At 51.2% G+C, this 25,598-nt stretch overlaps 10 protein-coding genes across 10 annotated transcripts; 5 read left to right on the top strand and 5 right to left on the bottom strand.

Moving 5' to 3' along the window:
- Positions 1 to 518: 518 nt before the first annotated feature.
- tof1 (putative DNA repair protein (Tof1)) lies at positions 519 to 4,278 on the bottom strand. Its single transcript, XM_025680149.1, has 4 exons — positions 4,179 to 4,278; positions 3,877 to 4,114; positions 1,700 to 3,823; positions 519 to 1,650 (listed from the first exon to the last, which is right to left on the bottom strand). The coding sequence occupies exons 1-4, from the start codon at positions 4,266 to 4,268 to the stop codon at positions 593 to 595; spliced, it is 3,510 nt and encodes a 1,169-aa protein (XP_025535131.1). The 5' UTR covers positions 4,269 to 4,278; the 3' UTR covers positions 519 to 592.
- Positions 4,279 to 4,556: 278 nt separating this feature from the next.
- BO79DRAFT_248277 (3-hydroxyacyl-CoA dehydrogenase family protein) lies at positions 4,557 to 5,843 on the top strand. Its single transcript, XM_025685701.1, has 3 exons — positions 4,557 to 4,718; positions 4,787 to 4,886; positions 4,949 to 5,843. Exons 1-3 carry the CDS (start codon positions 4,590 to 4,592, stop codon positions 5,677 to 5,679), a joined length of 960 nt encoding a protein of 319 aa, XP_025535130.1. The 5' UTR covers positions 4,557 to 4,589; the 3' UTR covers positions 5,680 to 5,843.
- A 191-nt stretch (positions 5,844 to 6,034) lies between these two features.
- Positions 6,035 to 7,675, bottom strand: BO79DRAFT_248276 (BRcat and Rcat domain-containing protein). Its single transcript, XM_025685700.1, has 3 exons — positions 7,111 to 7,675; positions 6,512 to 7,042; positions 6,035 to 6,453 (listed from the first exon to the last, which is right to left on the bottom strand). Exons 1-3 carry the CDS (start codon positions 7,371 to 7,373, stop codon positions 6,174 to 6,176), a joined length of 1,074 nt encoding a protein of 357 aa, XP_025535129.1. The 5' UTR covers positions 7,374 to 7,675; the 3' UTR covers positions 6,035 to 6,173.
- An 864-nt stretch (positions 7,676 to 8,539) lies between these two features.
- On the bottom strand, positions 8,540 to 10,304 carry arp6 (actin family protein; the record flags this gene model as incomplete). The annotated part of the gene is made up of 4 exons (XM_025680148.1): positions 8,540 to 8,826; positions 8,904 to 8,966; positions 9,026 to 9,734; positions 9,809 to 10,304. The coding sequence occupies 4 exons, from the start codon at positions 10,302 to 10,304 to the stop codon at positions 8,688 to 8,690; spliced, it is 1,407 nt and encodes a 468-aa protein (XP_025535128.1). The 3' UTR covers positions 8,540 to 8,687.
- An 887-nt stretch (positions 10,305 to 11,191) lies between these two features.
- On the top strand, positions 11,192 to 12,475 carry BO79DRAFT_211448 (uncharacterized protein). The gene has a single exon (XM_025683027.1). The coding sequence runs from the start codon at positions 11,244 to 11,246 to the stop codon at positions 12,348 to 12,350; it is 1,107 nt and encodes a 368-aa protein (XP_025535127.1). The 5' UTR covers positions 11,192 to 11,243; the 3' UTR covers positions 12,351 to 12,475.
- A 13-nt stretch (positions 12,476 to 12,488) lies between these two features.
- Positions 12,489 to 15,589, bottom strand: BO79DRAFT_248273 (uncharacterized protein; the record flags this gene model as incomplete). Its single annotated transcript, XM_025685699.1, has 1 exon — positions 12,489 to 15,589. One exon carries the CDS (start codon positions 15,587 to 15,589, stop codon positions 12,605 to 12,607), a length of 2,985 nt encoding a protein of 994 aa, XP_025535126.1. The 3' UTR covers positions 12,489 to 12,604.
- Positions 15,590 to 17,515: 1,926 nt separating this feature from the next.
- On the top strand, positions 17,516 to 19,603 carry BO79DRAFT_59016 (uncharacterized protein). Its single transcript, XM_025689459.1, has 2 exons — positions 17,516 to 17,625; positions 17,699 to 19,603. The coding sequence occupies exon 2, from the start codon at positions 17,755 to 17,757 to the stop codon at positions 19,192 to 19,194; it is 1,440 nt and encodes a 479-aa protein (XP_025535125.1). The 5' UTR covers positions 17,516 to 17,625; positions 17,699 to 17,754; the 3' UTR covers positions 19,195 to 19,603.
- A 573-nt stretch (positions 19,604 to 20,176) lies between these two features.
- Positions 20,177 to 21,359, top strand: BO79DRAFT_221803 (60S ribosomal protein eL13; the record flags this gene model as incomplete). The annotated part of the gene is made up of 5 exons (XM_025683533.1): positions 20,177 to 20,179; positions 20,299 to 20,332; positions 20,438 to 20,484; positions 20,628 to 20,786; positions 20,925 to 21,359. The coding sequence occupies 5 exons, from the start codon at positions 20,177 to 20,179 to the stop codon at positions 21,357 to 21,359; spliced, it is 678 nt and encodes a 225-aa protein (XP_025535124.1).
- Positions 21,360 to 22,169: 810 nt separating this feature from the next.
- Positions 22,170 to 24,184, bottom strand: BO79DRAFT_181374 (uncharacterized protein; the record flags this gene model as incomplete). The annotated part of the gene is made up of 2 exons (XM_025680147.1): positions 22,170 to 23,102; positions 23,323 to 24,184. The coding sequence occupies 2 exons, from the start codon at positions 24,182 to 24,184 to the stop codon at positions 22,270 to 22,272; spliced, it is 1,695 nt and encodes a 564-aa protein (XP_025535123.1). The 3' UTR covers positions 22,170 to 22,269.
- A 287-nt stretch (positions 24,185 to 24,471) lies between these two features.
- Positions 24,472 to 25,384, top strand: BO79DRAFT_211444 (oxidoreductase-like domain-containing protein). The gene has a single exon (XM_025683026.1). It carries the CDS (start codon positions 24,479 to 24,481, stop codon positions 25,247 to 25,249), a length of 771 nt encoding a protein of 256 aa, XP_025535122.1. The 5' UTR covers positions 24,472 to 24,478; the 3' UTR covers positions 25,250 to 25,384.
- The last annotated feature ends 214 nt before the right edge of the window (positions 25,385 to 25,598 follow it).

Here is a 25,598-nt window from a genome sequence, read left to right as displayed (position 1 = left end):
CATCATCTGCACTGCAAAGCATAGAAAATGGCTTACTGTGTTATGAGTTTCAAGCAAACTATAACAAGTAGCTTGAAGTAGGAATAGGAACGCGCGTCGCCACTGTATTCACTTAGACACGGGATATATTGTCTTCGAATTCACGTATCGATCCCGTGATCACGGAGGCAATATCCTCATCAGCATCCAAGACGCATTTAGGTGTGATGCTTAGCTCACTGGTAAGCAAATACAGCTTGACTCCTAAATGTAAGGAACAGTTAGGGCGCAATAGCGTTGAGGACATGCACTCATGCAACTTCGCTGCAGCCTTTCTTCTCACTCTAAAGATCACATCGATAATGCTTTTTGAACAGTTCAGGAGAATGGATAAAGCTGGGGACTGGAAGGACCCTCAGCTTCACCATCTCTGAAACCAGAGGGCAGGAACTTTCCATTATTGCCCAGTAAACCAAGGGTATGCATTGTCTATCCATGCATGCTAATCCATATACATACAGATGCCAATTCAAACAATGCCTATATTCATGCTCGACACCAAGCACCGCATCAAGTCATCATGCCATGAAAGTAAATAGAGCAGACACCCGTTCTACTCCGAGTCACTATCCACCACGAAGCCCGCGCGCATGCGTCTGCGATTTGCTGCTACAACCGGTGCGTCATCATCGTCTTCGTCCTGCGCCATTGCTTCATCAGGCTTGTTCGAGTCCTGGTCTGCGTTCCCAGCAGAACCCAACAGCTTCTCTCGATCCCGACTGAATACCAAATCGTCATCGAAATTGAAGCCATCGTCCGCCTCCTCAGATGGCGTGCCCTCTTTTTCCGACATAGGCGATGGGGCATCCATGTTCCCCATCACGACATCATCATCTTCGTCCACTTCGTCAGTCTGCTTCCCGCGTCGTTGCCGCTTGCTCTTGGCTTCACCTGTCCGGGTGCGATTGGTTTGGCGCTTGCGTTGACCTTTCTTATTGGTTGAACCGTCTCCGTCCTCGGTCATGCCGGTAAGTAGTGCATGCTTGATACGCTGGGCTTGTTCTTTACGTCTCTGCTCCTCCAGGAGGAAAAACTCCTTGTCTCCTTCTTCGTCGGTGTCTTCGTCACTCGCGTGCACATACAGATCACTCTTGATCTTGGCAAGACGAGCTCGACTATTTTCCAAGCGCGCCCGGCGACGCTCCTCCAATGTCTCCTCATCCACGGAGTCGTCCTCATCCTCTTCATCCGGGTCACGTTCTTTGCGCTTTTTCTTCTTCGTTGGTTTTTTGGCTGGATTTGGCGCTGCCCGAGGGTTCGGCGGGAACAAGGGCCCGTCTGGTACCTCGTCCTCGCCCTCGGAATCGTCCCCAAATTGAATATCGGGGTTGTACTGGTTGTCTGATGACTTCTTTCCACCACCGTATTTCCGTCGGATCAGCTCACGGGGGTCCCGTCCAAGTGTCCCTCGCTTAGCTTTCTCGAAGTATTTGTCGATAAATGACTTCATCTCTCTGAGATCCTGGGCCTTTGGAGCAGAAGGAATGACCCAGGCTGCTCCAGGCACGTCCTCTGCACCAAGTCGTTCAAACTTGACCAATGTCATCAGAAGACGGAGCTTCGCGTTGGAGAACATGGCCTGCTGGCATGCATCGTCGCGCGCTTTCACAGCTGCAGAAATGTTAGTTTCCAGTTCATATATGAGAGAATAGAACCGTACAAATCATAGGATTGGGCATTCTGGAACTCTCCGCACCCGCCTCGCGCAGGGCCTTCTCCTGGGCTTCCCAAGCCTCTCTCTCTTCCACTGCCGACCCCAACACATCGCTGACCCAACTGACCAGATCTTCCTCCCCATCCAAGACCAATGCAGGCACCATGATGCTGATTTTCTCCTCAATTGTATGAGCCTGTCGAGGGTCGATCTCTAGTTCTGCTGGAGCCTTCCTGGCACGGGTGACTGTCTGCCGCTCGTGACCATATTCGAGGTAGAATGTAGTCGCGTTGATCTTACTGAACAGCAGCTCCACGAACAGGGCAGGCCGTTGGTCGAGCCTCTTTGTCAATCGCCGGATAATCTGGCGCACGAATTCTTCCCATTCTTTGAAGATCGGTTTACTCGAATTCAAGGCGCCTGGGCCTTTAATCATCCGGTAGAAGAGGTTGATGATATCGAGTCGGAATAGCAGAACACTGAGTTCTTGCTTGAAAGCAATCCTGTAAAAGTAACGGTGGGCACGTTTTAGCTGCTCAGTGTTCAACTCCTTGTAGTGCTTGGTGAAAGCAACAAAGGTGTCAACGCATTTCTGATTGCAGAACTTGGCGGCAAACCGTCTGAAATCGAACTTGCGCTCCTTGGACACTCGTTCTGCTTCCATGCGATCTTCATCTTCGGAGCCATTCTCTTCATCATTCTCGTCATTACCAGCACCTTCTACATCCTTGGCTTTGCGTCTGGCACGTCGCCGAGATCGTACTTGCATATCTAGGTTCTCCTTCGAATAACGCTCCAACATTCGCAAGAAGACGTGAGTGAGTTCAGTGCACGCATCCAGATACCCAAACGGTTGATCCTTGTATCCACGAATAAGAGCGAGGACGCGGTCATGGGTTGTCTCTTCGTAAAAGATACGATTTTTGATGTTTTCAGCGATCTCTTGGTCTTCTTCGAGCGGAGACTGGGCCATGTCCTGCACGGTCAACAAGATCTGGGTGAAGCAGCGCATTCCAGCGTTGAGATCTTCCCAGTCCTTGTTATCCAGCGCATACTGCATAGCGCGATTCAAGAAGACGAACGTTTCTTGATTCAAAACGCCCGCAACTAGACCAAAGCTATCGGGTTCCAGCTCCTTAGCCGGCTTTTCGCTCTCTGCATGCTTCTTGCGTTGGCGTGGCCGACGTGCGCGCTCCGCTTCGAGAAACCAGGCAGTAGTGTAGAGAAACTGGCGCGTATTGATGTCCATGACACGGTCTGCTTCACGTTCGATTGCCTTCCGTACATGAGTAAGAAGGGGATTGAAGCCTGAGTCTAGGAACTCTTCCACGAACATCCGCAGATTGTTGGAGGCAGTCGAGTTTAGGTGGACCGGAGTGCTGAAGTCATTGTGCACAGTCAAATCTTGTGGCTTTCGCCGGATTAGTGGCTTGTTCCACTTCTTGGTCTCGTCCATCTTTTGAAGGGTCGCCTGGCTGTCTTTGAGCACGTTCTGCCCTGAGACGGTCGAATACTTGGCGTCATCACGCTTGACCCAGATCATGGTTCCAAAGCGTCCATGTCGAGTTGGTGCGTCCTTCGCGTATTCTCTCCGCCAAGACGACTCCTGGCGCAGCAGGTTGCCTAGCTCGTCCGTCCGTTTCGCTGTCCGTTGTTTATCATCCATGAATAGTTTCTCCACATTAACACCCCTTATCAGATGAAACAATATCTCCAGAAGAGCAACATCTTGCATGGTGAAGTCGTCGCCAACGTTGGAGCACATAGTCAGAAGGAGAGCGAAGACATCTTGATCTTGGAAGGCGTTGATTGTTGCGGATCTCGAGGTTTCCTCCTCGTCGCCTTCCGCCGCGAGACGAGTATTTGGGGTTATCAAAGCAATATTCCGGAGGAGATAAAGGAGTAATTTGAGGATGCCTTCGTCGCGGGTCGTTCGCTCGGATCGCGGGATGGCCATGCTCGGAATGCCGACGCGGATAATAGTTCGAAGGTAGCTGGTGCTAGCATGACTTAGTAGGCCTCGCTTGTATGAAACGTGGACATGTTGTATGTATGGTATATGCCGATGATGGTTGATTGTCAATTCCCCGTGTAGTTCTACCGGCCATGTCAAAGGGACCAGCAGCTCTACTGCTCTCTGTTAGATATCGTCGCAAAGAACTGTAGCACATAGTGTCACTTACAGCATGCCAATGCGATCCTAGACATGTATTTGGTTTGTTTCTTGCTGCTCGCCCAGACTGCCAGGATGGGTAGCAAATCTCCGTTAACAAGATTGGCTTCTCCCAAGCACCGTGCCACATCCATCCGGTTGTGTTTCTCATCGTATAGCTTCAGCCAGCGTTTAATATCCCGGAGACAAGCCAGAGCGTCATCTCCCAGCACATACTTGTCTGCATCTTCGCCATTGAAACCACCCAACTATGAGCGAATAATCAGCTATGTTCCTATCCTATTGTTCAGTCCTGGAAGGGGGTTTACTCACGGCAGTGACGAGACTATAGACATGGGCGCGGACATCGGGGTCCACTACCTGCACGTCCGGTGCAGACAGCACTGGTTCTTCGTTCTCCATGCTGTGCTTGCACACCTTGTATCATTCCTCCTTCTCACTATCATGCTCTGCTTGGTGATCCTGCGCGCGCACCCCTAGATTGGCCATCAACCAATAATGGCGCGTATCTCACGCGTCGACGTGTCACCGCCTTTGGAAATCCCGGATAAACGAATCAGCCGAGAAAGCCGCGGGTAGCCGATGACGTCGGATCACATGAGATTGGCCGAGGCCCGATGCATCTCCGTGCGGCCCTCTATTTACTATCGGGTTATTACTTCCCCTCTTTGCTAGATCTGCTCCGTATCCTGTATCGAGAGTCTCCGTACCCAAGTATACAATATGCTATCTTCATCATTGCGCTCTCTCTGCCACCGGGGCCCCTCAATGGCCTCGCGGGCCTTCAGCACCTCGCCCACCGTCCATGCTGCCGAGGTTGAGTCGCTGGGTGTGATAGGAGCTGGGCAGATGGTTAGTGACCCTGACAATACGATATTCGCTCCAGTATATAAAACTTCGAAGGAACTAATATCCTTTAGGGATTAGGAATTGCTCTAGTAGCTGCCCAGAAAGCCCAAGTCCCAGTGACCCTTATCGACAACTCCCAAGCATCCATCGACAAGGGACTCAAGTTTGCCGGTACATAGCACCCCCTCACCACCATCCCAGCCCCATCAAACTAAACCACTTCACTCCTCCAGACAAACTCCTCGACAAAGATGTATCCAAAGAACGTCTCACCCGGGACGCCGCCGACGCCGCCCGGGCGCGCATCACCACGAGCCTGAAAATGGACGACCTCTCCACCGTCGACTTCGTTATCGAAGCCGTCCCTGAGATCCCCGACCTCAAGACCTCTATCTTCTCAAAACTCGCCCAGATCGCCCCTAAGCATGCCATCCTCGCTACCAACACTTCCTCCATCCCCATCACCAAGATCGCAGCCGCCACCACCACAGACCCCAGGGACCTGCAAGCCCCCTCGCGCGTCATCTCCACGCACTTCATGAACCCCGTCCCTGTGCAAAAGGGCGTAGAAATTATCGCTGGCTTGCAAACCTCCCAGGAAACAAAGGATACCGCTATCGCTTTTGTCCAGCGTATGGGCAAGGTCGCTTCTGTTTCTGCGGACTCGCCTGGTTTCCTGGCGAACCGGATCCTCATGCCGTATATCAATGAGGCGATCATCTGTTTAGAGACGGGCGTTGGTGGTCGTGAGGATATTGATAACATCATGAAGACGGGCACAAATGTGCCTATGGGTCCGTTGGTGTTGGCGGACTTTATCGGTCTGGATACTTGTCTCGCTATCATGAATGTCTTGCATCAGGAGACTGGTGATAGTAAGTACCGGCCATCCGGGCTGTTGAAGCGTATGGTTGATGCTGGGTGGCTGGGCAAGAAGACTGGAAAGGGCTTCTACGACTATTAATTGATTGATTGATTGATCCAATCAACTCTGTATCTATCCAAGCGAACGTTGCGATATCCCTCCCTTATATGCTGTGATGTCTTAGAATACTATGTACCCCGGTTTGGTGTGTCTTGCTAATGACTGGTTCGGATTGCATGTACATTTAACTTCCGGTGACCGAGAAGTAGCGATAAAGCATGCAGCAGACCACACATTAAAGTCACGTCATTGTACACCCAGGCTTACATTCCATTAAGGAGTCTCAGCAACACTTGTACCAGCTACAAGTCACGACTCATATACTATTCCTCATACCCTTACATATCAAACAGCAAAACCATATAGAGTCAATAATTCATTCTCATAATCATAACACGCTAATTGAACACGACTAGACAAAGGAAAAGTTAAGGAGTGTGCCGCCAGGATACATTTTCATAAAACAGAATGCCTCCTTGAAGTTGGAGAAAAGAAAAAATCAATCTGGTTCCTATCCACCCAATACTCAGAGCCTAGGAAACCCTCCTAGCCCGAGTCGCCTGCTGCGGTATCAGCAGACTTGCCCGACTTCTGTTAGCGCTTCCTGCCTTTTCCTTCATGCCGCTTTGGGTCTTTGCCAATTCTTCATCCCGCAACCTTTCGTTGCATAGGATGGCAGCCACCACCGCGGCGAGTTCGGCCTCCTGGTCTTTATTCACGCCACTGTGGCCGATGATGAAGGTGAGGAAGTCGATGGGGCGTTGGCCTGGTTTGGCGCAAGTGCACGATAGCCATGGATTGCGACAGAGGTTACTGTTTGACTGTTAGAATATCCTGATACAGTTTGTGTGGGCAGCTAGGGGAAACATACCAGACTTGTGCCTTGCACCGACACGTAACGTGATCACAATTGAACAAGAGGTCCACCAAAGAGCCACATTTGAGACCCCTCTGTGCTTTACCGAGTCGCGGATCTTCGAAGACGGCCATAAAGCCCGGATCTTTCTTCCCAGTCGAAGTACTATTATTGTACTCCGGGCATCTGCATCCAGAGCAGAACGTCGTGCTGCAGTATGGGCAGCTTTGAGACGAGAGCTTGCTGTTCAGATGCTTCGGTGGGATGAACCGGCCGCACGTCGGCGCAGGACAGTACCAGCGTTCTCTGGCTGGGGTCGCATACTCCTGCACCTTGGCGAAATAGACCGTCCTCTCCTTCGGTGTCAGCACGGGGAGGATGACCTCCGTTGGGATCTTCTGCTTGCAGCATCTGGGTGGGAACAGTCCTTCCTCCGGCATAACTGTGAACACCAACTTCTTCAAGCATCTGCTGCAGTACTTGTGCTGACACGGCATGCTGATCAGGCATTCCGCAGGCATAATATCCAAGCAGCATGCGCAGGGTCTATAGAGTAAGTTAGCGCTATCATCAAAAGCAAAGGCTTGGATGGAATATCTCAATGGGATACTTACTCGTCGATTACCTCCCTCTTCGCAAGACGCTTCGAGAACCGCCCTCGAACCTTCTGCACAAGCCGACTCATCTTCGACTTGTGGCGGTGTTCGTCTTCGCTATGTGACATGGTTCTCAACGAATTGGTGTCCAGACTCGAGACACGGTCCATTGGCAGCGGCTCCGTGCTGAAAGTGCTGCCACGGGCCTCGCTCTTTTGGCGGTGTTCCGCGAGGCGCTGGGCAGCACGCGCAGCCAGATCTTTGACGTTAAACGCAGTCATCTTGACTTCCGGCAAGGATTCTCTTTCAGTGGCTGTAATTCCTTCTGGCTGACCTACGAGATAGAGCGGTTGAGGGTCGTACACTTGGGGACGGGGTCGGTGATGGGGAGGAGCAGATCGGACTGAATGATTGCTGGGTGCAATTCCGGGACGCTGGAATCCATAATCGCTGGTTTCGACTTTAGAGAGTAGGGCACGAGCAACGAGCAATGGACAGTAGTAACATAATACTTAGATCGATGGCAAGGGTCTTGGAATGGAGTTGTAGTTCTGAAAGTTATGTATGTATGATGTAAATTGAGTTTGGTAGGAGATAATAACTAGCATAAAATCGCCGGCAGCCGGCGCGAGAGCTGCCAGGGTCTTTATAGACATCATTCGGGTTGTTTGTTGGACTGCTCGGCATATCATCCGGGATGACCAGAGAGCCAGACAAGAGGAGGGTGGGTATATCGCGCGACAACTAAGCGACCCATGCCATGGGTAAGGCAGTCGAATGCCACATGTCCACCGCCCATTATTTGCTAGAGATACCTCTCAGACAACGCTTGCTGCGAGAGAGTTTGACATCATTCGTCCGTGTGCTGCTGTAGGGTGACCTTGAGCGGCGGGGCACCACCTGGTCCATGCTAGGCTCCTCGACCAACCGCGAGAATACGGAAGAGATAGATGAGGACTATTGGCGACCGGAATTCGGGATAGACGACGAAAAGAAAGTAAGCTGGCGCATGGAGCGCGACCATGCGGTTGACCGTCGGTTGAGGTTGTCGACGTGTTCGACTGCGGGGCGAGCAGGAAAAGAAGATCAGGTAGCAAAGCAAAAGCCCATCCCAGCCTCACCGCAACAAACTACTACTACTCTTTCCCCCAATCCCCTCCATGACTCACAATCACTTGCTCGCTCGCTCACCTTCCTTCCTTCCGATCGTCACCAAACTAAACTAGCCACTGCCCAACAGCAGTCCGAAGACTGGTCGTCGGTTCACGTATTGGTCTCTGGCGTGGTCGAGAAGTGCATGAAGACCTACTAGCGCTGCTCCTACCTCTCACCACTTCCCTGAGCAATGATAAACCATCATCGCCCATCCCCGATGGGAAAATGACATAATGACATTGTTCTATGAATTCCACTGGCTTGGGATGGGCCAACATCTTCGAGGGTATCACAGAGAATCGCTAAAAAGTATGAAGACAAACACCGAACAGCACCCAGGCAAGCAAGCAGGGAAAGCAAGCATCCCTCATCAAACCCCGTAACACTCCAATCAATGCAAAATCCTGAACTCCACCAAGACAGCCATTGCCCGCTGAACTTTATATAGCACCAGTAAACTTCCGACTTGCCCAAGAAGAACCGTGCTCTTGGTACTCTTGCCGGGTGATGGCGACTTTCCGGAGTTCGTCTTTATTAGTAGCAAATCGGGACGCCCCCAACCAGGCGGAGCGAATCGGACTGTGAAGAGAAAGATTGCGATCATCAGCTCGTAGTTCGAAGAGACAGTAGTCGGTAAGTAGGGCAGCAGCTCTTACTCTTGCGGGCATTTCACCCGGACAGCGCATTCCGCGGAAGCCAGTTGGCGCAATTCCGACTCCCTGCCACCCAGTTAGCAACAAGATACCAGTCCGCCAAAAAATATTAAGGCCACACTTACAGTCTGTCCACAAATCCTGGGAGTAGCGCATTGCCACCGACGACCAAAACGTTGGCCAGAAACGCGGGATGCAATCCGGTAGGCAAGACAGAAAGACTTTGCATGATAATATCCGGAATGCCAGCCTGCTTCATGCCAATGTCGCTGGGAGTGAACAAGATCTCCGGAACAGCGAAGCGCTCGTTGCCCAAGACCAGAGCGTCTTCCGACAGTGCTTCCGCGCTGGCCCCCGACAAACCTCCTTTCCTTTTCTTGGCGTTCAAGAGAGCATCATGCGGTCGCATGAAGCCCTTCTTGCCTGCATTGGGATCAGGAAGGACATAGTCCACCATCACCCCCTCGCTGGGGTCTGGCAGGCCGCGTTTCCGGTTGCCTTTCCACGTCTGTTCCATGTCGCCGACGAAGTTGTTGCTAACAAAGCAGACAGCTTCCTTGACCTCATTCATGATATAAGTCTCGTCCACCATGTTGTACTGCCGTACTGAAACCATTTCCTTCAGGTAGTTCGTAAGATGCTTGCCACCAAGGTCGAGTCTGCGAATGGCACGTTGAAGCGGCTGTCCTTTGTAAATCGGTGTCACGGTGGTGTGAGAGTAACCCGAATCGACCACCAATAAGCATTCCTTTGGAGACACCGTTGTGTTTGCCTCCTGCACAATAGGATCCCCGAACAGCGACTGGACATCATTCCAAGCGTTCATCGATGGTCCTAAATGCAATACGCGTCTCTGTTAGCAATCACCTTGTCCAAGCGATCAACGTACGACCACCTAGCATCCTTACCAACGCATCTAAGATACCCTCCAAACCCCCACTCCTCCATGACAATCTCATCTGCATTCTTCTGCAGCGCCGGCAATGCATTCGGCGCCTCCGTCAACAACAACGTCGTGTCCTCGGGATCCGTAATCCGCAAATCCTTACTGCGCACGGTCTTCTCATCGAAAAACGAGTGCTCCCAAATCTCCTTCTGAGCCTCCCAGTTCACAATGTAGCCCTTCTCAACGGGACGACGAAACATCATCTCGTTCCAGTCCGTCACATGTGTGTTCAGCTGAGAGCCGACGTAGATCTTGTTGCCACGGGTCTTGACGATCGCATTTGGAATTTCGGTGCAAGCTGCAAGCGCTTTCGATTGGTCCTCTGGAGGTGCAGAGTCCGGCGCATAGCCGGCTTTCAGGGTGTATGCGCCATTATCGATGACGAATGTCTTGTCGGGGAGAGACTGGACCTTGGCGACGGAAGCCCGGCCGGAAGGGCGAGGTTTGGTGGTGCCCATTTTTGGCAAAGGGGTTTAGGTCATTAGAGTTGATGCAGGGGGCATGGACGGTTTTGATAAGAGAGGTGAAATGCGCGGGAAATAATTGGTGAGGGGCTTGCTGGAGATGGAGAAATGCAGACAGGACTAAAACCAAGATGGCCGCGACGGAGCTTTCGGTCGGCGATCGGAGATGCCAAGCTGTCGAGCTCCCAAATCGGTAAATGAGGGCACAGGCTTAGGGCATGGATTTTGGTCGCTCATGGAGTACAATATTTATATCTACGTTCACATAGAATGCCTTGGTATTGCATTGGTGAGGTCTACTATTGTGCCTGCCATGTCTGACAAACGTGTTGCTTTCATCATCGTAGTGGTTGGTGTGTGTTGGATATTCCTCCATGGTTAGTACTGACACGCCTTCAGTCAATAAAGGCTAGGGGCAAGAGGATAATGAAATGAGAAAAGATTGTAGCCCCTCTGTATAAACCTATTCAACTTTGTATCACTGGTTGGTCAGTTAGTAGTGTGGTAGTACATTCAAAAACATCAGTTGGTGGAAATTGCAGGTTTTCTACTAGCTATATATTTTAGCGGGCTATGCGCTATAGCCTTTGAATGAAGTAAGTAAAAAGCCGCCCACACAAATTTTACTATCACTAGTAGTAGTATAATCGATGTAGAATTCAAAGTGTAACCTGCAAGCAAGCATATCTATAGTCATATCTTAAATCAACGAAAAGCATTTCCGACATCAACATCAATCTATATAGTATCAGGTACATCCGCGGACAAACCAACCAGCCGCAGGTGACCCCGCAGAACCCTAATCAGAAGGAAAGTTGAAGGCGCCCCGCAGCAACAACAATTTTCTCCGCCCGTCCAGTCCATCCGCATCGCTTTCCTTCCAATAAGCCAGTCAACAAACCGGCTCGATCCGAACAGCGCAACCGCATTAAAATGTCGCAGAAACTCCAATCCACCTTGACGACGAGCTTGACGCTCCTGGAACAATTCCAGGGTGCCCTTGCCTCCCCTTCCAGCGATATTTCCTCTTCCACCGACCTCTCCGCAAAAGATGCCTTACCCCTCCTCTCCGCCGCGTCGGCAACCCTGAAATCGCAAGCCACCAAGCTCTCGCTCCTCACGATTACTTCTCCCTTTACCCCCTCCGCTGTTACAAGTGTTATCAACGCCTTGAATGAGTCTGTGCTGCCCTCCCTGGTCGCCGCAGCACTCCTCGTCACCCCGGCCCATCACACCAAGGCGTTCCAATCCGAAGTGCATGCTTTGACCCAAACGGCACTGAAAGAAACGACAGTACTACTTCAGGAGGTACAGACGGTTGCGAACAAGGCGGATGATGCCCAGAAGAAGGAAGCCGGCTTGTCGCAGTCAGAGAAGGATGCGGTCACGGTGGCGGCCGGGCGCTTGTGGGACTCCTGCGATGTCCTGATCGATATCGCAGCGAAGGGTGTGGTCGGGTTTGTGGTTCGACGTGTGGAGGAATGGAGAGATCTTGTACGGGATGCGGTCCAGGAGATTGAGGAGTGGGATCCCGATGAGGAGGGCGATGATTTCTTCGATGACCTTTTGAGCGATGACGGGAAGGGCAAGGCCGATGAGGATGACGATGAGGAGGATGATGACGATGATGATGAGGATACGGCAGCTCTTCACGAGCAGAAGAAGTCGGCTCTCCGGATCCTGAAACCGGTCTCCCAGATATACCCCACCATCACGGCCAATCGACTAAAGAAAACTTCCGATTCGCCATCACTCGTCGGCAAGTTGGAAAACCTGATGAAGTATCTGCAGCAGATTCCTGGCCATATTGACGAGGTAGCCGGCGCGTTGTACGAGGCGAACATAGAGAAATCTCTCGAATACATGCGCAAGACAAAGGATTGCGCCGTCAAGGCCGTCAACCTAGCTAGTCTTCCCTTGGATGTGACTGATTCTGCCGATGCGCCGCAAGAGAAGGAGGACAAGTTCACCACTTGGGCCAGGACTTGGCTGAAGGTCATGGACCAAGTTAGCAAGTCTGTTATCGGTGCGACGCAGTGAATAGGCATGCGCAACATCTTTCATAATTGAACCCCAGTATAGGTTCTTGAGTTATATGTTCATGTAGCAGCAGTGAGGTCTTCCGGGAGAGTACATAGTCACGATCAGGTTGCGAGATATTAGATACCAATGCTTTGTATGTATGTGCGCTTTAGATGGTATAATATACATGAGTCAAGAAGCCGAAATCAAGTGTCCTCCCAAGCAGATCTCCTCGATCTTAGTTGTACCTAATCACACATTATGCTGCAGATTTACTCATCGTTCGATTCATCGCCCGATTCCCACTCGCGTAGTTCATCTTCAGAGATACGATCTTTGAGCCATTCGAGAACCGCATCGGTCCCCTTGGCTACCACCTGCCAACGCGGAACCCGAAAACTGTTTCCTGCCACTTCGAAGCGTCGCAAGGGCGAGCCGTTGCCCCAGTTCTTGCTAGACCCTTCGGCCCTCAACAGGCCGAGCTTCGGCGGCAGGACGCCAATATCGTTGTTTCCTACGTCTAGAACCTGCAGACCCTGCACAGCTTCAAAGTCGAGACTGCTGATTCGGTTATCAGAAGCCAGTAATGTTGTCAGGTTCGGGTAGCTCCGGCGCATGGCAGGAAGCGGTCCGGACAGGCGGTTGGATGAGACATCTAGGTAGGTGAGACCTGGAGCAGTAAGGCTATTTAGTAGCGGCTCAAGTGTAGTCAAGCCGGCGGCGGTTATGGTGAGATTCTGAAGAGAGGGAAGGGAAAGGGGCCCTGAGAAGAGAGATGCAGTATTGAGCGGGTTATTCGAAAGATCCAGGTCGGCTAGGTTAGATGCGAGCATGCTGAGCGCTGGAACAGGGAAGCATTGTAACTCGTTGTGTTGTAATTGGAGGCATCGGACTTCGGGGAAATCGATGCGTTCCAACTCCTGTACTTCTACATCCCGCAGATCGGTGTAGGACCTGTCGACGACACCACCAGACTTGATTTGCCAGGAGGCCGTCTGGACTGGTGTTTCTGGCGCCAACGTAAACTGAGTCGCAACAGAACCTTCGTCGTCTGTATCTTGCGGTTCCGGTTCGCATCGGTTACGCAAATCGCGCTTCAGGTCCTCCGTGTTCATGCTCAGAAACTTGCGCTCCCGCAGGGGATTATTGGCTATGCGGAAGGTGACGAGACTCTCCATCAAGCCGATCTTCTCGTCCAGTCTTGAAATATCGTTACCAGTGAAGTCCACATTCCTGATATTTTTCAGGTCAGTGAACCCGTGAGGAAGTTCTGATAAACTGTTATCTTCCGCTAACAAGGTCAGGAGAGCTTGCCACGATGAAACATCAGGTAGAGATTGAATGCGGTTCGTGTTGATTGCTAGAGTCTGCAAATTGGGAAGTTCGAGGCCATTGTCCTCCGAGAGGCTCACCAATGCGTTGCTGGCTACGTCCAAGATTTGTAGTGTCTCGAATTTTGGCACAGAAGCTGGCAAGAGAGTCCCCTTCAATTTGTTTTTCGGGGCGTGGAGCTCCTTGAGCGGGAGCATGTGCAATTCTTCGAATGGTAGAGTGCTTAACTGGTTATTTCCCACGTTTAAGACTCGGAGGGAAGCCAGTTTTGCTAGCTCTCCAGGAAGCTCTGTTAATGAGTTCTCGTGCAATTCCAGTACTTCCAGGTTGCAAAGGCGTCCGATATCCGGAGTGAGACCTCCTTGAAGCTTGTTCCTGGCAAGTCTCAGATCCCTGAGAGTTGATAGGTCCATAACAACCTTTATGTCGTCCATACTGAGATTGTTGTTTGATAGGTTCAGGGTGTGCAGCCGCTCCAGCCTTCTGAGGCCTATTGGTAGCGATTGCAGAATATTGCCATGAAGGTCTAAAAGTTCGAGCCCGCCAAATTGATTTCCCTTTTCGTCAACTTCTGGGTCTAGCTCGTGTGCATCGATATCGGGAAATGCATCATCGGGGAGCTCCGAGAATTCGTTATCCGCAGCGATAAACTTAACAAGGTCCACACTTTCATACCAATCGGAGGTGGAATTGGTATCGAAGTCGTACATTGTCATGACTTCTTTTGGCAATTCTTTAAGAGACATAGCCGCGATATTCAAGTGACCGGAAGTTCGACCTGCATCAATGCGCTTTCGCAGAAGTCCATGGTTTGGATCCTTAGGACCTTGGTTGAACGGATCTTCCGTATCAAAATTGAACCCATCGGCTGCAGTCATCGGCTTCGTGGCTTTCTGAGCCTCGGCCTTGCGCGCGGCTTTCGCCTTTGCGATACTTTCCCTCAGAGCGCTAGATGATTTCGAGACCTTTCTTGTTTCCATCTCAGTCTGCTGTTCCGGAGTAAGATCTGATGAAGTGGATTTTGCCGATGGTGACCGTGTACCCATCAAGGATGGTCTCTGGGCCGAGAGACTCTGCTGGACCTTCCGGGTTTTCTTCACTTCGAGGCGTTCCTGCGGAGCATCTACAGTAGGTTCTGCGGGCCTCGTAGACACCCTGGTAGGTGCTTGACGAGAGTTGGAAGCGGATGTCACGTCGCTTTTCCGGCCGTAGGGTGTTATCCTAGTAGAAGGCGGTTTCAGTTTCGATGGACTATCTGTGTTTGGAATGGAGCTTTGATCGGATGCTGCACTGTTCGCAGAAAACGATGGACCACTCCTCGACGGAAGACGCATGGACGAGGATGGACGGGAAAGGTAGTCGGTTCCACTTGGTTGGCGAGAAGATGACCTTGACGGCGACCTTGAATAGCTTGTCATTGCAGACGGCGGACGAGACGGCGAGCGCATGGGACTAGTTGCGCCGAAGAAACTACTGGATTGTCTGCTCTGCGGTCTAGGCGAAGGAGGGATTTGGGAAAGAGTCTCAATTGTTCGTTCGGACAGTGATGGTCGTGTGCGACCCCGAGGCTCTGCATCATGAGCCGGTGCATAGTCGGCCTCCAGATAAACGGATTTGTTGTTTGGTGCCCCTTCGGGTTCTGTTCCCCCCGCATCGCTTGTCCTTGTCTGAGAGATATCTCTTTCTTGTCGCTGAGTACCTAAGGGCTTCTTTGGCACCGTATATTTCGGTAGAGGCTTTTTGAAGACGGGCTCCTGAGAAGGTCTGCTCAAACGACTGGCATGGAGACCTGGGTCGGTTTGTAGCTTCTCGCGTGAGGGGGAGGGATGCAGGGATTTATTGGCGGCAGACGTCGGTAGAGGTAATCTGGAGGCCAAGCGAGGTATGCCACTCGGTCGGCTGGGGGTCTTCTGTGGGTTATCCATCTTTCCGTGGGTTGTAAATGGAGATTTAGCACTTGTGGACGAAAGTGCCAGGTATGGTGATGCGGATTGTGAGAGTTATAGTTGGTGTAATTCGCTCACAGGTAGAGAGACATGACGATTGGATATGGCAGTGGGACGCTTGAGTAACAGGACCGGGATGGTGCGATACGCGAGCGCAATAGCGATGATTCTTGCTGGAGTGCTGTCCTCAGGGACTTGAGGCCGGAATGAATTATTGTTTACAACTTCCCACGAGGGGGAATCGCCGCATGTGCTGCTGCCTGAGGCCGCCAGATCCCTGATCCGCTCCCCACATCGGCGTGATCGTCCCGATGGAACTGGAGGAGACCCAGGACGGGGTTTGGAATATGTTTTGCTCCTTCAGCTTGAAGAAAAAGCTTGCATATATACTATCTAGCAATAGCAGCTCTATAGTGCAACTGGTATGGGCTACAGGCAGGCAAGATGGTTACAGATGTGACAAGTCGCTGACATTATCATCCATGAGGACCAGTCTCCATAAATAGATAGTGGACACTGCTTCTTCAGCCTGTCGCTAAACGAACCTGTCACTAGCAAGAAGCCAGCTGTATGTCATGGTCAAATATGGAGCCTTACTCTATCTAGTAGTACACGGAAGTACTAGTGGCTCCGCGTCCCATATGCCATGGTTACGAATAAACCTTTGCTTAGGCCTTATCTAGTACCAAAGTCTGGATCTCTAAGTACTAAAAGCATGTAAATAGTGATATGTACATCTTATATAAAGTTCCCTCCTGATAGCGTTGGCATTCAAGCCCAAACTCGCACTTTTTAGAAGCATACTTCATCAAAGTAACTCACGTGGAATGTCTGGTGTCTGCAAGTCTAGACCGTACTGTTCCAATAGCTTCGCATCAGTTTTATGGATGAACCAATTCCCAGGCCCGATCTACCTAGCCTAAAATCACATATTCTGGCGTCGACTCCCGATCTCTCAGGCATTCACATAACGGGCAACCCTATCTTCTACCAACCATTTCCATTCAAATCCCCGGGCGTTGAGTAATTCCTCTGTGTCGAGATCGTCTACTGTAGTATATAAGATCAGCATTTTCGAAATCATACATATCTCCCATCAAAGGAGAAGAGCTGGGAAACAGAAAAATGAATAGGCAGCGTACATTCCACAGCCCCATAATGTTCTCTACTGAGTAGTCATACAGTAGATTTGAGATGGGAGGAATGTTGCTAATCACTTGGCAAACTAAGCATGTTGGGCCGTGTTTAATAGAACCTAGACCATTGAACCTATGAAAGAAGATCTAAATACTGAATCAGGATCAATATGAATCCAGTGCCATCGGTTGCCCGAGTGACGATAGCTGTGGCCCATGGGGTTCGGCTTGTGTTTACCTTTTGCTGAGTGTCGCGGATCTGGACGCTAGCTGGATCAGGCAAAGTGAAGGATTAGCGCGCGGCTGGGCTCACGTGGGAGCGGGTGGTTGGTCGTGGTTGGTCGAGGCTGAGCATCGCAAGCGACTTCCCAGCCTCCCCGAAATGCGCATCGCCCGCAACAAACATCCTTAAGGCATCAAACCGTCCCTCCGCCGGCGCGCTCCTTACTTCCTTCATCTTGTTCACCTATCTCTATCATCTGCAATACCCCTCTTCGATTCCCCTTGCTCTCTGGAAACGTCTTCCATCCGTCTTCTATCACTCCCCTATCTTAGGTCTTCCGCTCGGGACTCTCTGCTACCGCCTCCTTATCGCCTATTAAGTGCCTTGCTTCGGTCCAACCAACGTGCTTCAACGGCCCTATCAGTGATAAGCGCACCGACCCAGCTATCCATCATAGAGCGACTCGAGGACATCCGATTTGTGGCAGTCAATCCTCAATTTCATCGTGGTCTTGCTCCTTCTAGGATATCTCTCTTCTTCTTTCCGCTCCTGCCCTTAGGGGCTCTACACAGCAACCGAGCTTAAACAATCAACTTCTTCTACCTAGCGAGCTCATCAAACTAGCCGTAGTTTTGATCGATCGTGTTTCGGATCTGGTATGCGTCTGACCGCCCCACGACAACTGTTCAATACAACGCATTGATGCAGCCAATGCTGACCTACTTCTAGTCAAACATTCCTGTCGACGGGTATTACTTACCTGTTTCTACATATTGATATCTGTCATGTCGCAAGATCCTGATTCTCAGCTCTCGCAAGGCTCCCTTGCCCCTCCTGCAGAGATCACCGGCCCCGCAACGCCCATGCAACGTGCAAGTCTGTCTGCATCCCCAGACCTGATTGTAGGCGCTGGACTGCCAGTATCACATTCCGACCAGAGTAAATCTTTATCACCCTCGTTACCTTCATCTGATATGACGCCGCCGCCATCATCACAAATTCCCGGAGCCCCGCGCCAACGGTCAAGATCTACTTCGAGCTCCTTGCTAGCTTCTCCTCCCGATATGCAAAAGACCCTCTGTGTTGCCTATGGCGCCTCAGAAAACCTTCCTACTGCCGATGATCTCGATACCGCCGATGAGTCGAAGCTCCGAGCAATGGCTAAAGACCTGTTGAGTGTTGCCCAAGAGGCTCGCATGTCAGCTCTGCACTTCAAGCTACAAAATAGTCTGCTATCGTTTACTAGTAACGAAGCTATCAAGCGTGCCGAGGTAGAGCATCAGCTCGCTAGAAGAGAGGTCGAGATCATTCAGAGCTCTGAGTATCGCAGCCGTCATTGCCAACCTGAAATCAAAGCAGTGCAGCAGATTTCTAATGTGGAGCTAGAGCTTGCCCTTAAGCGCAATCAAGAGCTGGGAAGAGTAAATGCCACACTTGATCGGCGGCTGCGCCGGGCTAAGAAGCTAATTGAGCAAGAGAAGGAGAGGTCAGACCTTCTTGAGGAAGAGAACAAGTTGCTGAAAGAGCGTATCAGAGATAACCGGAAGCATTTCTCTCAGATGATTGAACATGGTCCAATGTCACCCAGCCCCCAGAGAGAAATGCAAGCTTCTCAGAGGAGGCCTGTACCTCACTATGTGGAGCACGATGGCCATCAGATGAACGGTAGCGATAGCCATGACCCGTTTGCGCAACTCCTTGCTGCCGACCGTGTCCTCAATCGAGGATCACCGAGTGTCACATCCACACCACACCGGAACCGTACTTATAAGCAGCATAATGATGGCCAGATGCGTGGAAACCACACACTCGCCTCCGTTCCCGTAACACCGTCTCGTGCTCGGATGGCCTCTGGAGGGAACCAATATAACACACCGGGCAGGGAGTCTCATGATAGCCACCGTGATCGAGACAGCACTATATCGGCGTCCGACATCGAGGAGGCTGAAACGGAGGAAGACGTCCCAGCATCAGAGGCTGGAGCTCTTGCTAGCAGCATGCTTCGTCCCCACGCTTTCAGCAACCGTCGTGAGAGCCGAGGCATCGCGAATGCACCCAAGTCCAGCACACTGTTGCAGACCAAATTGTTTGGCCAAGTGAGGAAATCAGGTGTTGAGCGTCCATCGACTGGTCTTAAACGCAAGGCGAGTTTTGATGGTGCGTCTTCGAAGAAAATGAAAGCGGAGGAGAGGGTGGGTCTCGGCATTGACACCTGGAATAAATAAGCATGACCCGTGCACAACCATGGAGCGTGTGTATCACGTATACCGGGCTTCTAGCTGTCTATCTACTATCTACTTCCTCACCGCCACGACTTCTAGTCGCATATCACTTTTGCGGGTCAAAGCTGGTTATGGCTGGATACGCTTGCTATTCAAAGCGGGTGCTGCTTGGATCTTGACTTTGTTTCTTATGTACTTTTCTTCCCTTCCTGGGGGTCTGTGACGAATGATGAACTGTAAAATCCGATGGGGCACCGGGTGTTTTTTCTAAGGGTACTACGACTTATTGGCAACTGGTTCTGGGATTTATCACACAGGAGTATCTCTATGGTTTCTCAGTATGTTGATGGCTTCAATACGAATAGTTGGGCAGATTTGGACATAATGTCATCATGAATAAGATATTGTTAACTGATGTATTATCTGCAATCGGTCGAGCAAATAATTCCATATACTGCTTTGGTAGATGGCTTGCAGAGGGACCTCCCGATAACTTCCAAGTTCGTCGAACCGCCAAGTCACATGGGTCTTACTCGCGTGTAACGATGTAACAAGCGTGTACGGCAACGAACTTACCTGGAAGTAACTAGTACCAGGGAAGAACAATACAGTACGGGCGGTCGGTCGCAAAGAGTAGAAGCACAGCCTGAGTCGCAACACTCCAGCAGCCAGTGAGCCTACCACCAGGCAATGAGAATAAAAGTTGAGGTAGATACACATGTAACATAAGACTCCAATTATCCTAGTCGAGTCTGGATGGCAGTCCCAGATCCCAAGAACCGTTCTGCCACAGAGAAAGTCTGGGGGTGACCTTCCGAAACGGGTAAGCAGGGTAGGGCTCGCTAAGCGAGGCGATGCGGCTCTGCGCGGTTGGCCACACCAAAAAAAGTTCCACCTAATAGTGAGACGAGGAGTTTTGAGATACGACCAGCAACCACCCACGACGACGACGACAATCTCCCGGCCTTGATCCCCATCCGTCACAATGGTGCGTTATTCTATCCAATATTGTTCAAATGGCGTCGCTAGATTGTCAAATCGATGATCGGACGCTATTTTCTCGCAAAGGACTTCATGTGCTGACCTGGGACCTCTTGGTGGATATAGGCGATCAAGCACAACAACCAGATTCTCAACCAGCGTGAGTGAACCTACTCGAGGAAGGATACGATGGTGGATATTGTTCAATATATCGGGTTTCAACTGGGCGGCTGGAATAATATGGACTGATGGGTTTCGATTTCAGACTTCCACAAGGACTGGCAGCGTCGTGTCCGCGTGCACTTCGACCAGGTACGCTCTCGAAAATAAAATCCTTTTACCCAACCGATTCCTATCTACAACGAGCGACTCGCCTATTTGGAAAAGAATACGGGATGGGAAAATTTTTTCCTATATGCGTGGTGGACTGACATGTGTTTTTTTTGCTTCAATAGCCTGGCCGCAAGCACCGCCGTCGTGAGGCCCGTCTCGCTAAGGCCGCCGCTGTTGCTCCTCGTCCGGTTGACCAGCTGCGCCCCGTTGTGCGCTGCCCTACCGTCAAGTACAACCGCCGTGTCCGTGCTGGCCGTGGTTTCACCCTTGCTGAGCTGAAGGTAAATTCGTCCCTTGTGTGCAAGACAATGTCATCAGAAAGAAGATTCTGGTGATGGCGCTTGGAAATCAGCCCTGGCGACTGGGCAGGACGAATATTTGGACGGAGGCTTACACGATTATTTTTTCTCGCACTATAGGAAGCTGGTATCCCCAAGAAGCTCGCTCGCACCGTCGGTATCGCCGTTGACCACCGCCGTGTCAACTACTCCAAGGAGTCGCTCGTCGCCAATGTTGCTCGCCTCCAGGACTACAAGGCTCGCCTGATCCTCTTCCCCCGCAAGAGCGGTCAGTTCAAGAAGCTTGACTCTTCCGCTGAGGAGGTCAACGCTGCCAAGGCTGCTTTCGCCGAGGGCAAGACCGAGGGCTTCGCCACCCGTGTCGGTGGTGCCCTCCCCATCAAGAACGCCACTCTCGCTGAGGCCGTCACCGAGGTCAAGCGTGACGACCTCCCCAAGGGTGAGGAGGCTGCTTACCGCCGGCTGCGTGAGGCCCGCAGCGAGGCTCGCTACAAGGGTATCCGGGAGAAGCGTGCTAAGGCCAAGGCTGATGAGGAGTCTGCCGCCAAGAAATAGATATCTTGAATCACAGCTAATGATGATCGGGTCAATTTTCAAGTCGGGGATTAGTACCTTGTGTGGCATGGCGTCGCTCCTCTATTTTCCGTTTTCACCTTTGTCCTTAACATAAAAAGCTCCGAAACCCCCTCGAAATGCAAATGTCCCAAATTTTCATGTCTCCCAGAAAAGCTACTAGCTCCCACCCTAACGCGAATGAAGTGAAGACCCCAACCTCCTTTTTTTGTCGTCTTTATCTTTATTGTTCCTTCCGGACGATTTTGCCCATTCGATCTATCTACCGAAGGACGCGGGAACCGAGCCTCAGGCTTCGGGTTCACCTCAACAAATACCCCCACTTGGAAACGGTAGACTTGAAGCACGCAGAGGCACGGAGCAAGCTAGTGTACAAATGCGATGATATACGGAGTATATTCTATGTGACCACCTCGGTATCTTGTAGATGTTAGTTCGTAGTTTCGACATGAATTTTAACTGTATGTGGATAACTGTTATGCAGCCTAGCTTGTCTGATAAGATCCTTGCATATAATCTTATGGTCATACATTATCAATGGACTTACTATCGTGTTTTATACTATCAGCCAGCTGCCACAACCTAGATCTCACACACTTCCTCCGCAAGCCACCCAGGTAGATACAAAGTTAGTGCCATCCAATACAAGATCCATATCCAATGAATTCACCGGGCATGAGAGGCCAGGTCAGGAGCGTATATATTACATGAAAAGAAAGTAAACCCGAAGGATTCGATAAATTGACAAAGACCGCTGAACTAATTCGCCGACGACGCCGACGTCGACAACCCCCTATCGCTTCCCATCCCATCCAAATTGAGGAAAACGCCGTTGACATCCGTCTATTCCAACTAATCTAGCACTTGATTATGTCATATATGATCCGGGTATTCATTTCTTAGAGTTAGTACTGAGCAAAGCGCGCAAGACGCAGTCTGTAGCTCTTAGAATTGTGCTAGCAGAGACTCCGCTGCCGCTACTTCCAGCTTGGTTGTTCTCGTTCGGATTCAAGATGGATTGGAACAGGCGTTTGGATTCCTGATCCACCTTGCGCCTGGAGCCGCTGTCGGACTCGGATAATAGAGAAACGCTGAGTCCCGGTGCTAGTTGTGGCTCACTTGTCCACTCGTCCAGTGTTAATTGGCATGACACAAGAACTTTCAGTGAGCCGCTCTTGGATTCGAAGAGCATAGACGTGCGCTCGAGGTGCGGGAGAATTTGACGCAGTTCTGACATGCCAAGGGGTTGCGAGCTTGCGCTCTTCGATTTAGTCACATGGTCCCGTTTTGCATGTCCACTGATTAATTTTGCATGTTGCTCCTCCATATGTAACCATAACTCAGCACGCGATACCATGGCCTCCCAGTATCGGTTAATGCCCCAGCACAGACCTGTGACATCTAGCTTAAGCAATGGATTGGCAAGCCTGGTGTCGATCCAACGCCGTAGATCCTCTGGGGTCCTTGTATCTTCTCCATTCGCCTGTGAAGCAAATGATATGGATGCCAAGCTTTGTGTTTCTGGGTTGACGTCGCAGGTTACAGATACTTTGTAGCGGTTGGAAGGGAAGGGAGGCGGGGCGGAAAACTGGAGAGTATGTCTCTCTAAGACAAGGTTGGGGGTGGAATTAGGTATGGTTTCATAGTACGCCGTAAGCTGTAACGGCGCAAGGGCTGTTAGATATGCTTCTGTTTGCGCATGCTCTCCAAGCGCAAATGGATTCACTGGAGGGGCCTCGGGCGGGGCTTTCGGGGGTCCCTTGGTGGCAAAAGGGAGTAATGAAGAGATGAGAGACGATATGGAGGTTTCCCCTGAGGCCGTTGGAGTCGATTGAGGAGGATTCGTTGCTGTTAACAAAGTACTGTTGGCCGGTCAGTGGCAAGTCATTGACGGCGGGACAAGCGTGTGCAACTCACATTAACCCGGTCAAATCTCGCTCATCACCGGCTTCATCTTGCGCCAGGTCTTTCGACCACGTCTCCAGTTCCGAGATTTCGGTCCTCAATTGCTGTAGTTCAGAAGCGAGTTTGTTCTTCAATTTGCGCTTCGTCAAGATCTCCTCCGGTAAGGAAGTCCGATCCAACAAGAGGCCTGAATCCGCAGATTCTCCTGCCTCGCCATAGTCGACTTTCCTCAGCTTTGACGGGCTTTGTTCTCGACCATCTGTATTCCTTCTTTTCCCCCACTTTCCCTGTTGCGAGCTCGGGCTACTGCTTAGAAGTCCTTTTGGCCGCCCTGGAGGCCGTTCCAGGCCCAACTGGGTCGGCGTCGGTGGCAGGTCTGGCTCGTCTAGGATGTCCTGGAATGACGGTTGTGGTAAAGCCTCATTCGCATCTATATCACCGGTCGCGCTGTCCAGTTCCGACGCCAATTGGTTTTCCGGGGTATCGGTAGGTGGTGGTAATTTTTCTGTACTCTGTTGGGATGCAGATGGAGACCGGAACACGAGATCGGAGGCAGTAATTCTTGTTGAGACTCGCCTTGGAGGCGCCGCAAAAGCAGCCAGACCGCTAGAGCGACGGCCAGAAAGGGATGATGCAGGCGACTGTTTGCTACCCTTGAGGGAGCCCAGAGGGCTAGCAGTCGAGGTCAAGGACGGTCTCAGGGCCTTGCGGTCTCGTAGACCGAGCGCTCTTGTTCGGGCTTGATTCGGTTTCTGCATGGTTTTCGCCGGGGACTTATTATTCTCAGTCTCGAGAAGGGTGGGATGCGATCTGGCTAAGCTCGCTCTAGTGGGAGCTTGGTAGGACATCCGTTGACTGGTGCGCTGCTGGGGGTCATCCTGAGAAGGCGCGGGGTCGTTCATTTGCGACGCGCTGACGAAGGTCGCGGTCGGGGTCGCTTGTGTAACGGCTCGTGAAGAGGTGAAGACAAAACACCTAATCAGCCGTCCATGCGAATTCAAGAAAAGACAACCTCCGCAGAGGGGATAGAGCAGCGTCCGTGGGAAGCGTTATCTCCAAACATCAACAACAACATCCACTGCTTTGCCGGTTTGCACTGTTTGCAGCCTCGGGATTATGACATAACCGCCGCTTTCTCATCTTCTGCCATCTCTTTCCGATCTTCCTCTTCTTCTTGTCGCAACTCCAACTTCACCATGGACGCTCCTTGTCTGGCGATTCGTTCGCCCCTCCTCAGACGTTGTCATGTCTGTCTTTCCGGTTCGCGCATACCCGATGCATCTCGCTTGACCCGACCACGTGCCGTCACCCCATTCATTCGGCGCTCCAGCACCCGCAGATATGCCACCGTTCAAGACACACAGGCGGGCAGTTTGAATGACTCCAAATCCCGTCAAGCGCATCCACTATCGGGCTATTACTACGATATTTTGTCCACTCGCTCACCCTACCGACACCACGCGACAACCGATACCAAGACTGAAGATCCCAAGCCAGAGGCGCAAACACCACAGGAAAAGATGGCCATTGTCTTCGGCACTCGGTTAGCTGGTCCCGGCCGGTCCTCACGCTACGATCCGGGCTCCGCACCGGATACGACTTGGAAAACCATAAACGGGGTGGCCATCCCTCCTCGACCGGAGGAGCCCGACAATTGCTGCATGAGTGGCTGTGTCCACTGCGTATGGGACGATTTCCGAGACGAGCTGGAGGACTGGGCCTTCAGGCTTGAACAAGCCAAGGCGAAGGGTGCGACCAAAAGTGATGCCTCGGATATGCGGCATACCCCACGGGCAGAAGTCCACTCAGCCAGCATGAGCATGGATGACGATGGTGGTGGCAGTGAGGCCAATTGGTCGACGCCTTCTTCGGACGATGACTTGTTTGCGAGTATCCCTGTGGGGATTCGAGAGTTCATGAAGACGGAGAAGAAACTGAAGCAACGGCATCAGCAGGAATCGGCGTGAAATGATGCCCGGTCCATTTCTTTCTGCTTTGTGGCATTTTTCTCTTCTCTACTACGAATACCCTTGTGTGACGATTAATGTGGATTAGCTTGGTGTTTGGACTAGATTTGTACATAGACTATACTACTGCTGTTTAGATGTAGAGAATGTATATATTGCTCCGCCATGGTGGTGCTGAGATTATATATGCAGGTGACAGGGAAGCATAATGATCCTAAAGCCAGTAGACATTCACATGGAATTGTAAGTAGTCGTCCAATTGACGAAATCTAACCATCATATACTACTTACCTACCAGATAGAATTATTCTCCCGATATAACCAATATCACAACCCCCATCAATAATAT

Source organism: Aspergillus costaricaensis, assembly GCF_003184835.1.
Source record: "Aspergillus costaricaensis CBS 115574 unplaced genomic scaffold BO79scaffold_42, whole genome shotgun sequence".
NCBI lineage: Eukaryota > Fungi > Ascomycota > Eurotiomycetes > Eurotiales > Aspergillaceae > Aspergillus > Aspergillus costaricensis.
The sequence above is the reverse complement of the archived record's forward strand: the minus strand, read 5'-3'. Positions and strand labels throughout refer to the sequence as shown.

What these genes read in the sequence shown, in the direction of transcription:
- BO79DRAFT_59016 (XM_025689459.1), top strand. Translation starts at nt 17,755, where the DNA reads ATGTCGCAAGATCCTGATTCTCAGCTCTCGCAAGGCTCCCTTGCCCCT.
- BO79DRAFT_248277 (XM_025685701.1), top strand. Translation starts at nt 4,590, where the DNA reads ATGCTATCTTCATCATTGCGCTCTCTCTGCCACCGGGGCCCCTCAATG. An exon ending in TGATAGGAGCTGGGCAGATG is followed by an intron (nt 4,719 to 4,786) that starts GTTAGTGACCCT and finishes AATATCCTTTAG; the next exon opens with GGATTAGGAATTGCTCTAGT. An exon ending in CAAGGGACTCAAGTTTGCCG is followed by an intron (nt 4,887 to 4,948) that starts GTACATAGCACC and finishes TCACTCCTCCAG; the next exon opens with ACAAACTCCTCGACAAAGAT.
- BO79DRAFT_248276 (XM_025685700.1), bottom strand. Translation starts at nt 7,373, where the DNA reads ATGACTGCGTTTAACGTCAAAGATCTGGCTGCGCGTGCTGCCCAGCGC. An exon ending in AAGAGGGAGGTAATCGACGA is followed by an intron (nt 7,043 to 7,110) that starts GTAAGTATCCCA and finishes CTTACTCTATAG; the next exon opens with ACCCTGCGCATGCTGCTTGG. An exon ending in CGGTGCAAGGCACAAGTCTG is followed by an intron (nt 6,454 to 6,511) that starts GTATGTTTCCCC and finishes ACAGTCAAACAG; the next exon opens with TAACCTCTGTCGCAATCCAT.
- tof1 (XM_025680149.1), bottom strand. Translation starts at nt 4,268, where the DNA reads ATGGAGAACGAAGAACCAGTGCTGTCTGCACCGGACGTGCAGGTAGTG. An exon ending in TAGGATCGCATTGGCATGCT is followed by an intron (nt 3,824 to 3,876) that starts GTAAGTGACACT and finishes AACAGAGAGCAG; the next exon opens with TAGAGCTGCTGGTCCCTTTG. An exon ending in AATGCCCAATCCTATGATTT is followed by an intron (nt 1,651 to 1,699) that starts GTACGGTTCTAT and finishes ACATTTCTGCAG; the next exon opens with CTGTGAAAGCGCGCGACGAT.
- BO79DRAFT_211448 (XM_025683027.1), top strand. Translation starts at nt 11,244, where the DNA reads ATGTCGCAGAAACTCCAATCCACCTTGACGACGAGCTTGACGCTCCTG.
- BO79DRAFT_211444 (XM_025683026.1), top strand. Translation starts at nt 24,479, where the DNA reads ATGGACGCTCCTTGTCTGGCGATTCGTTCGCCCCTCCTCAGACGTTGT.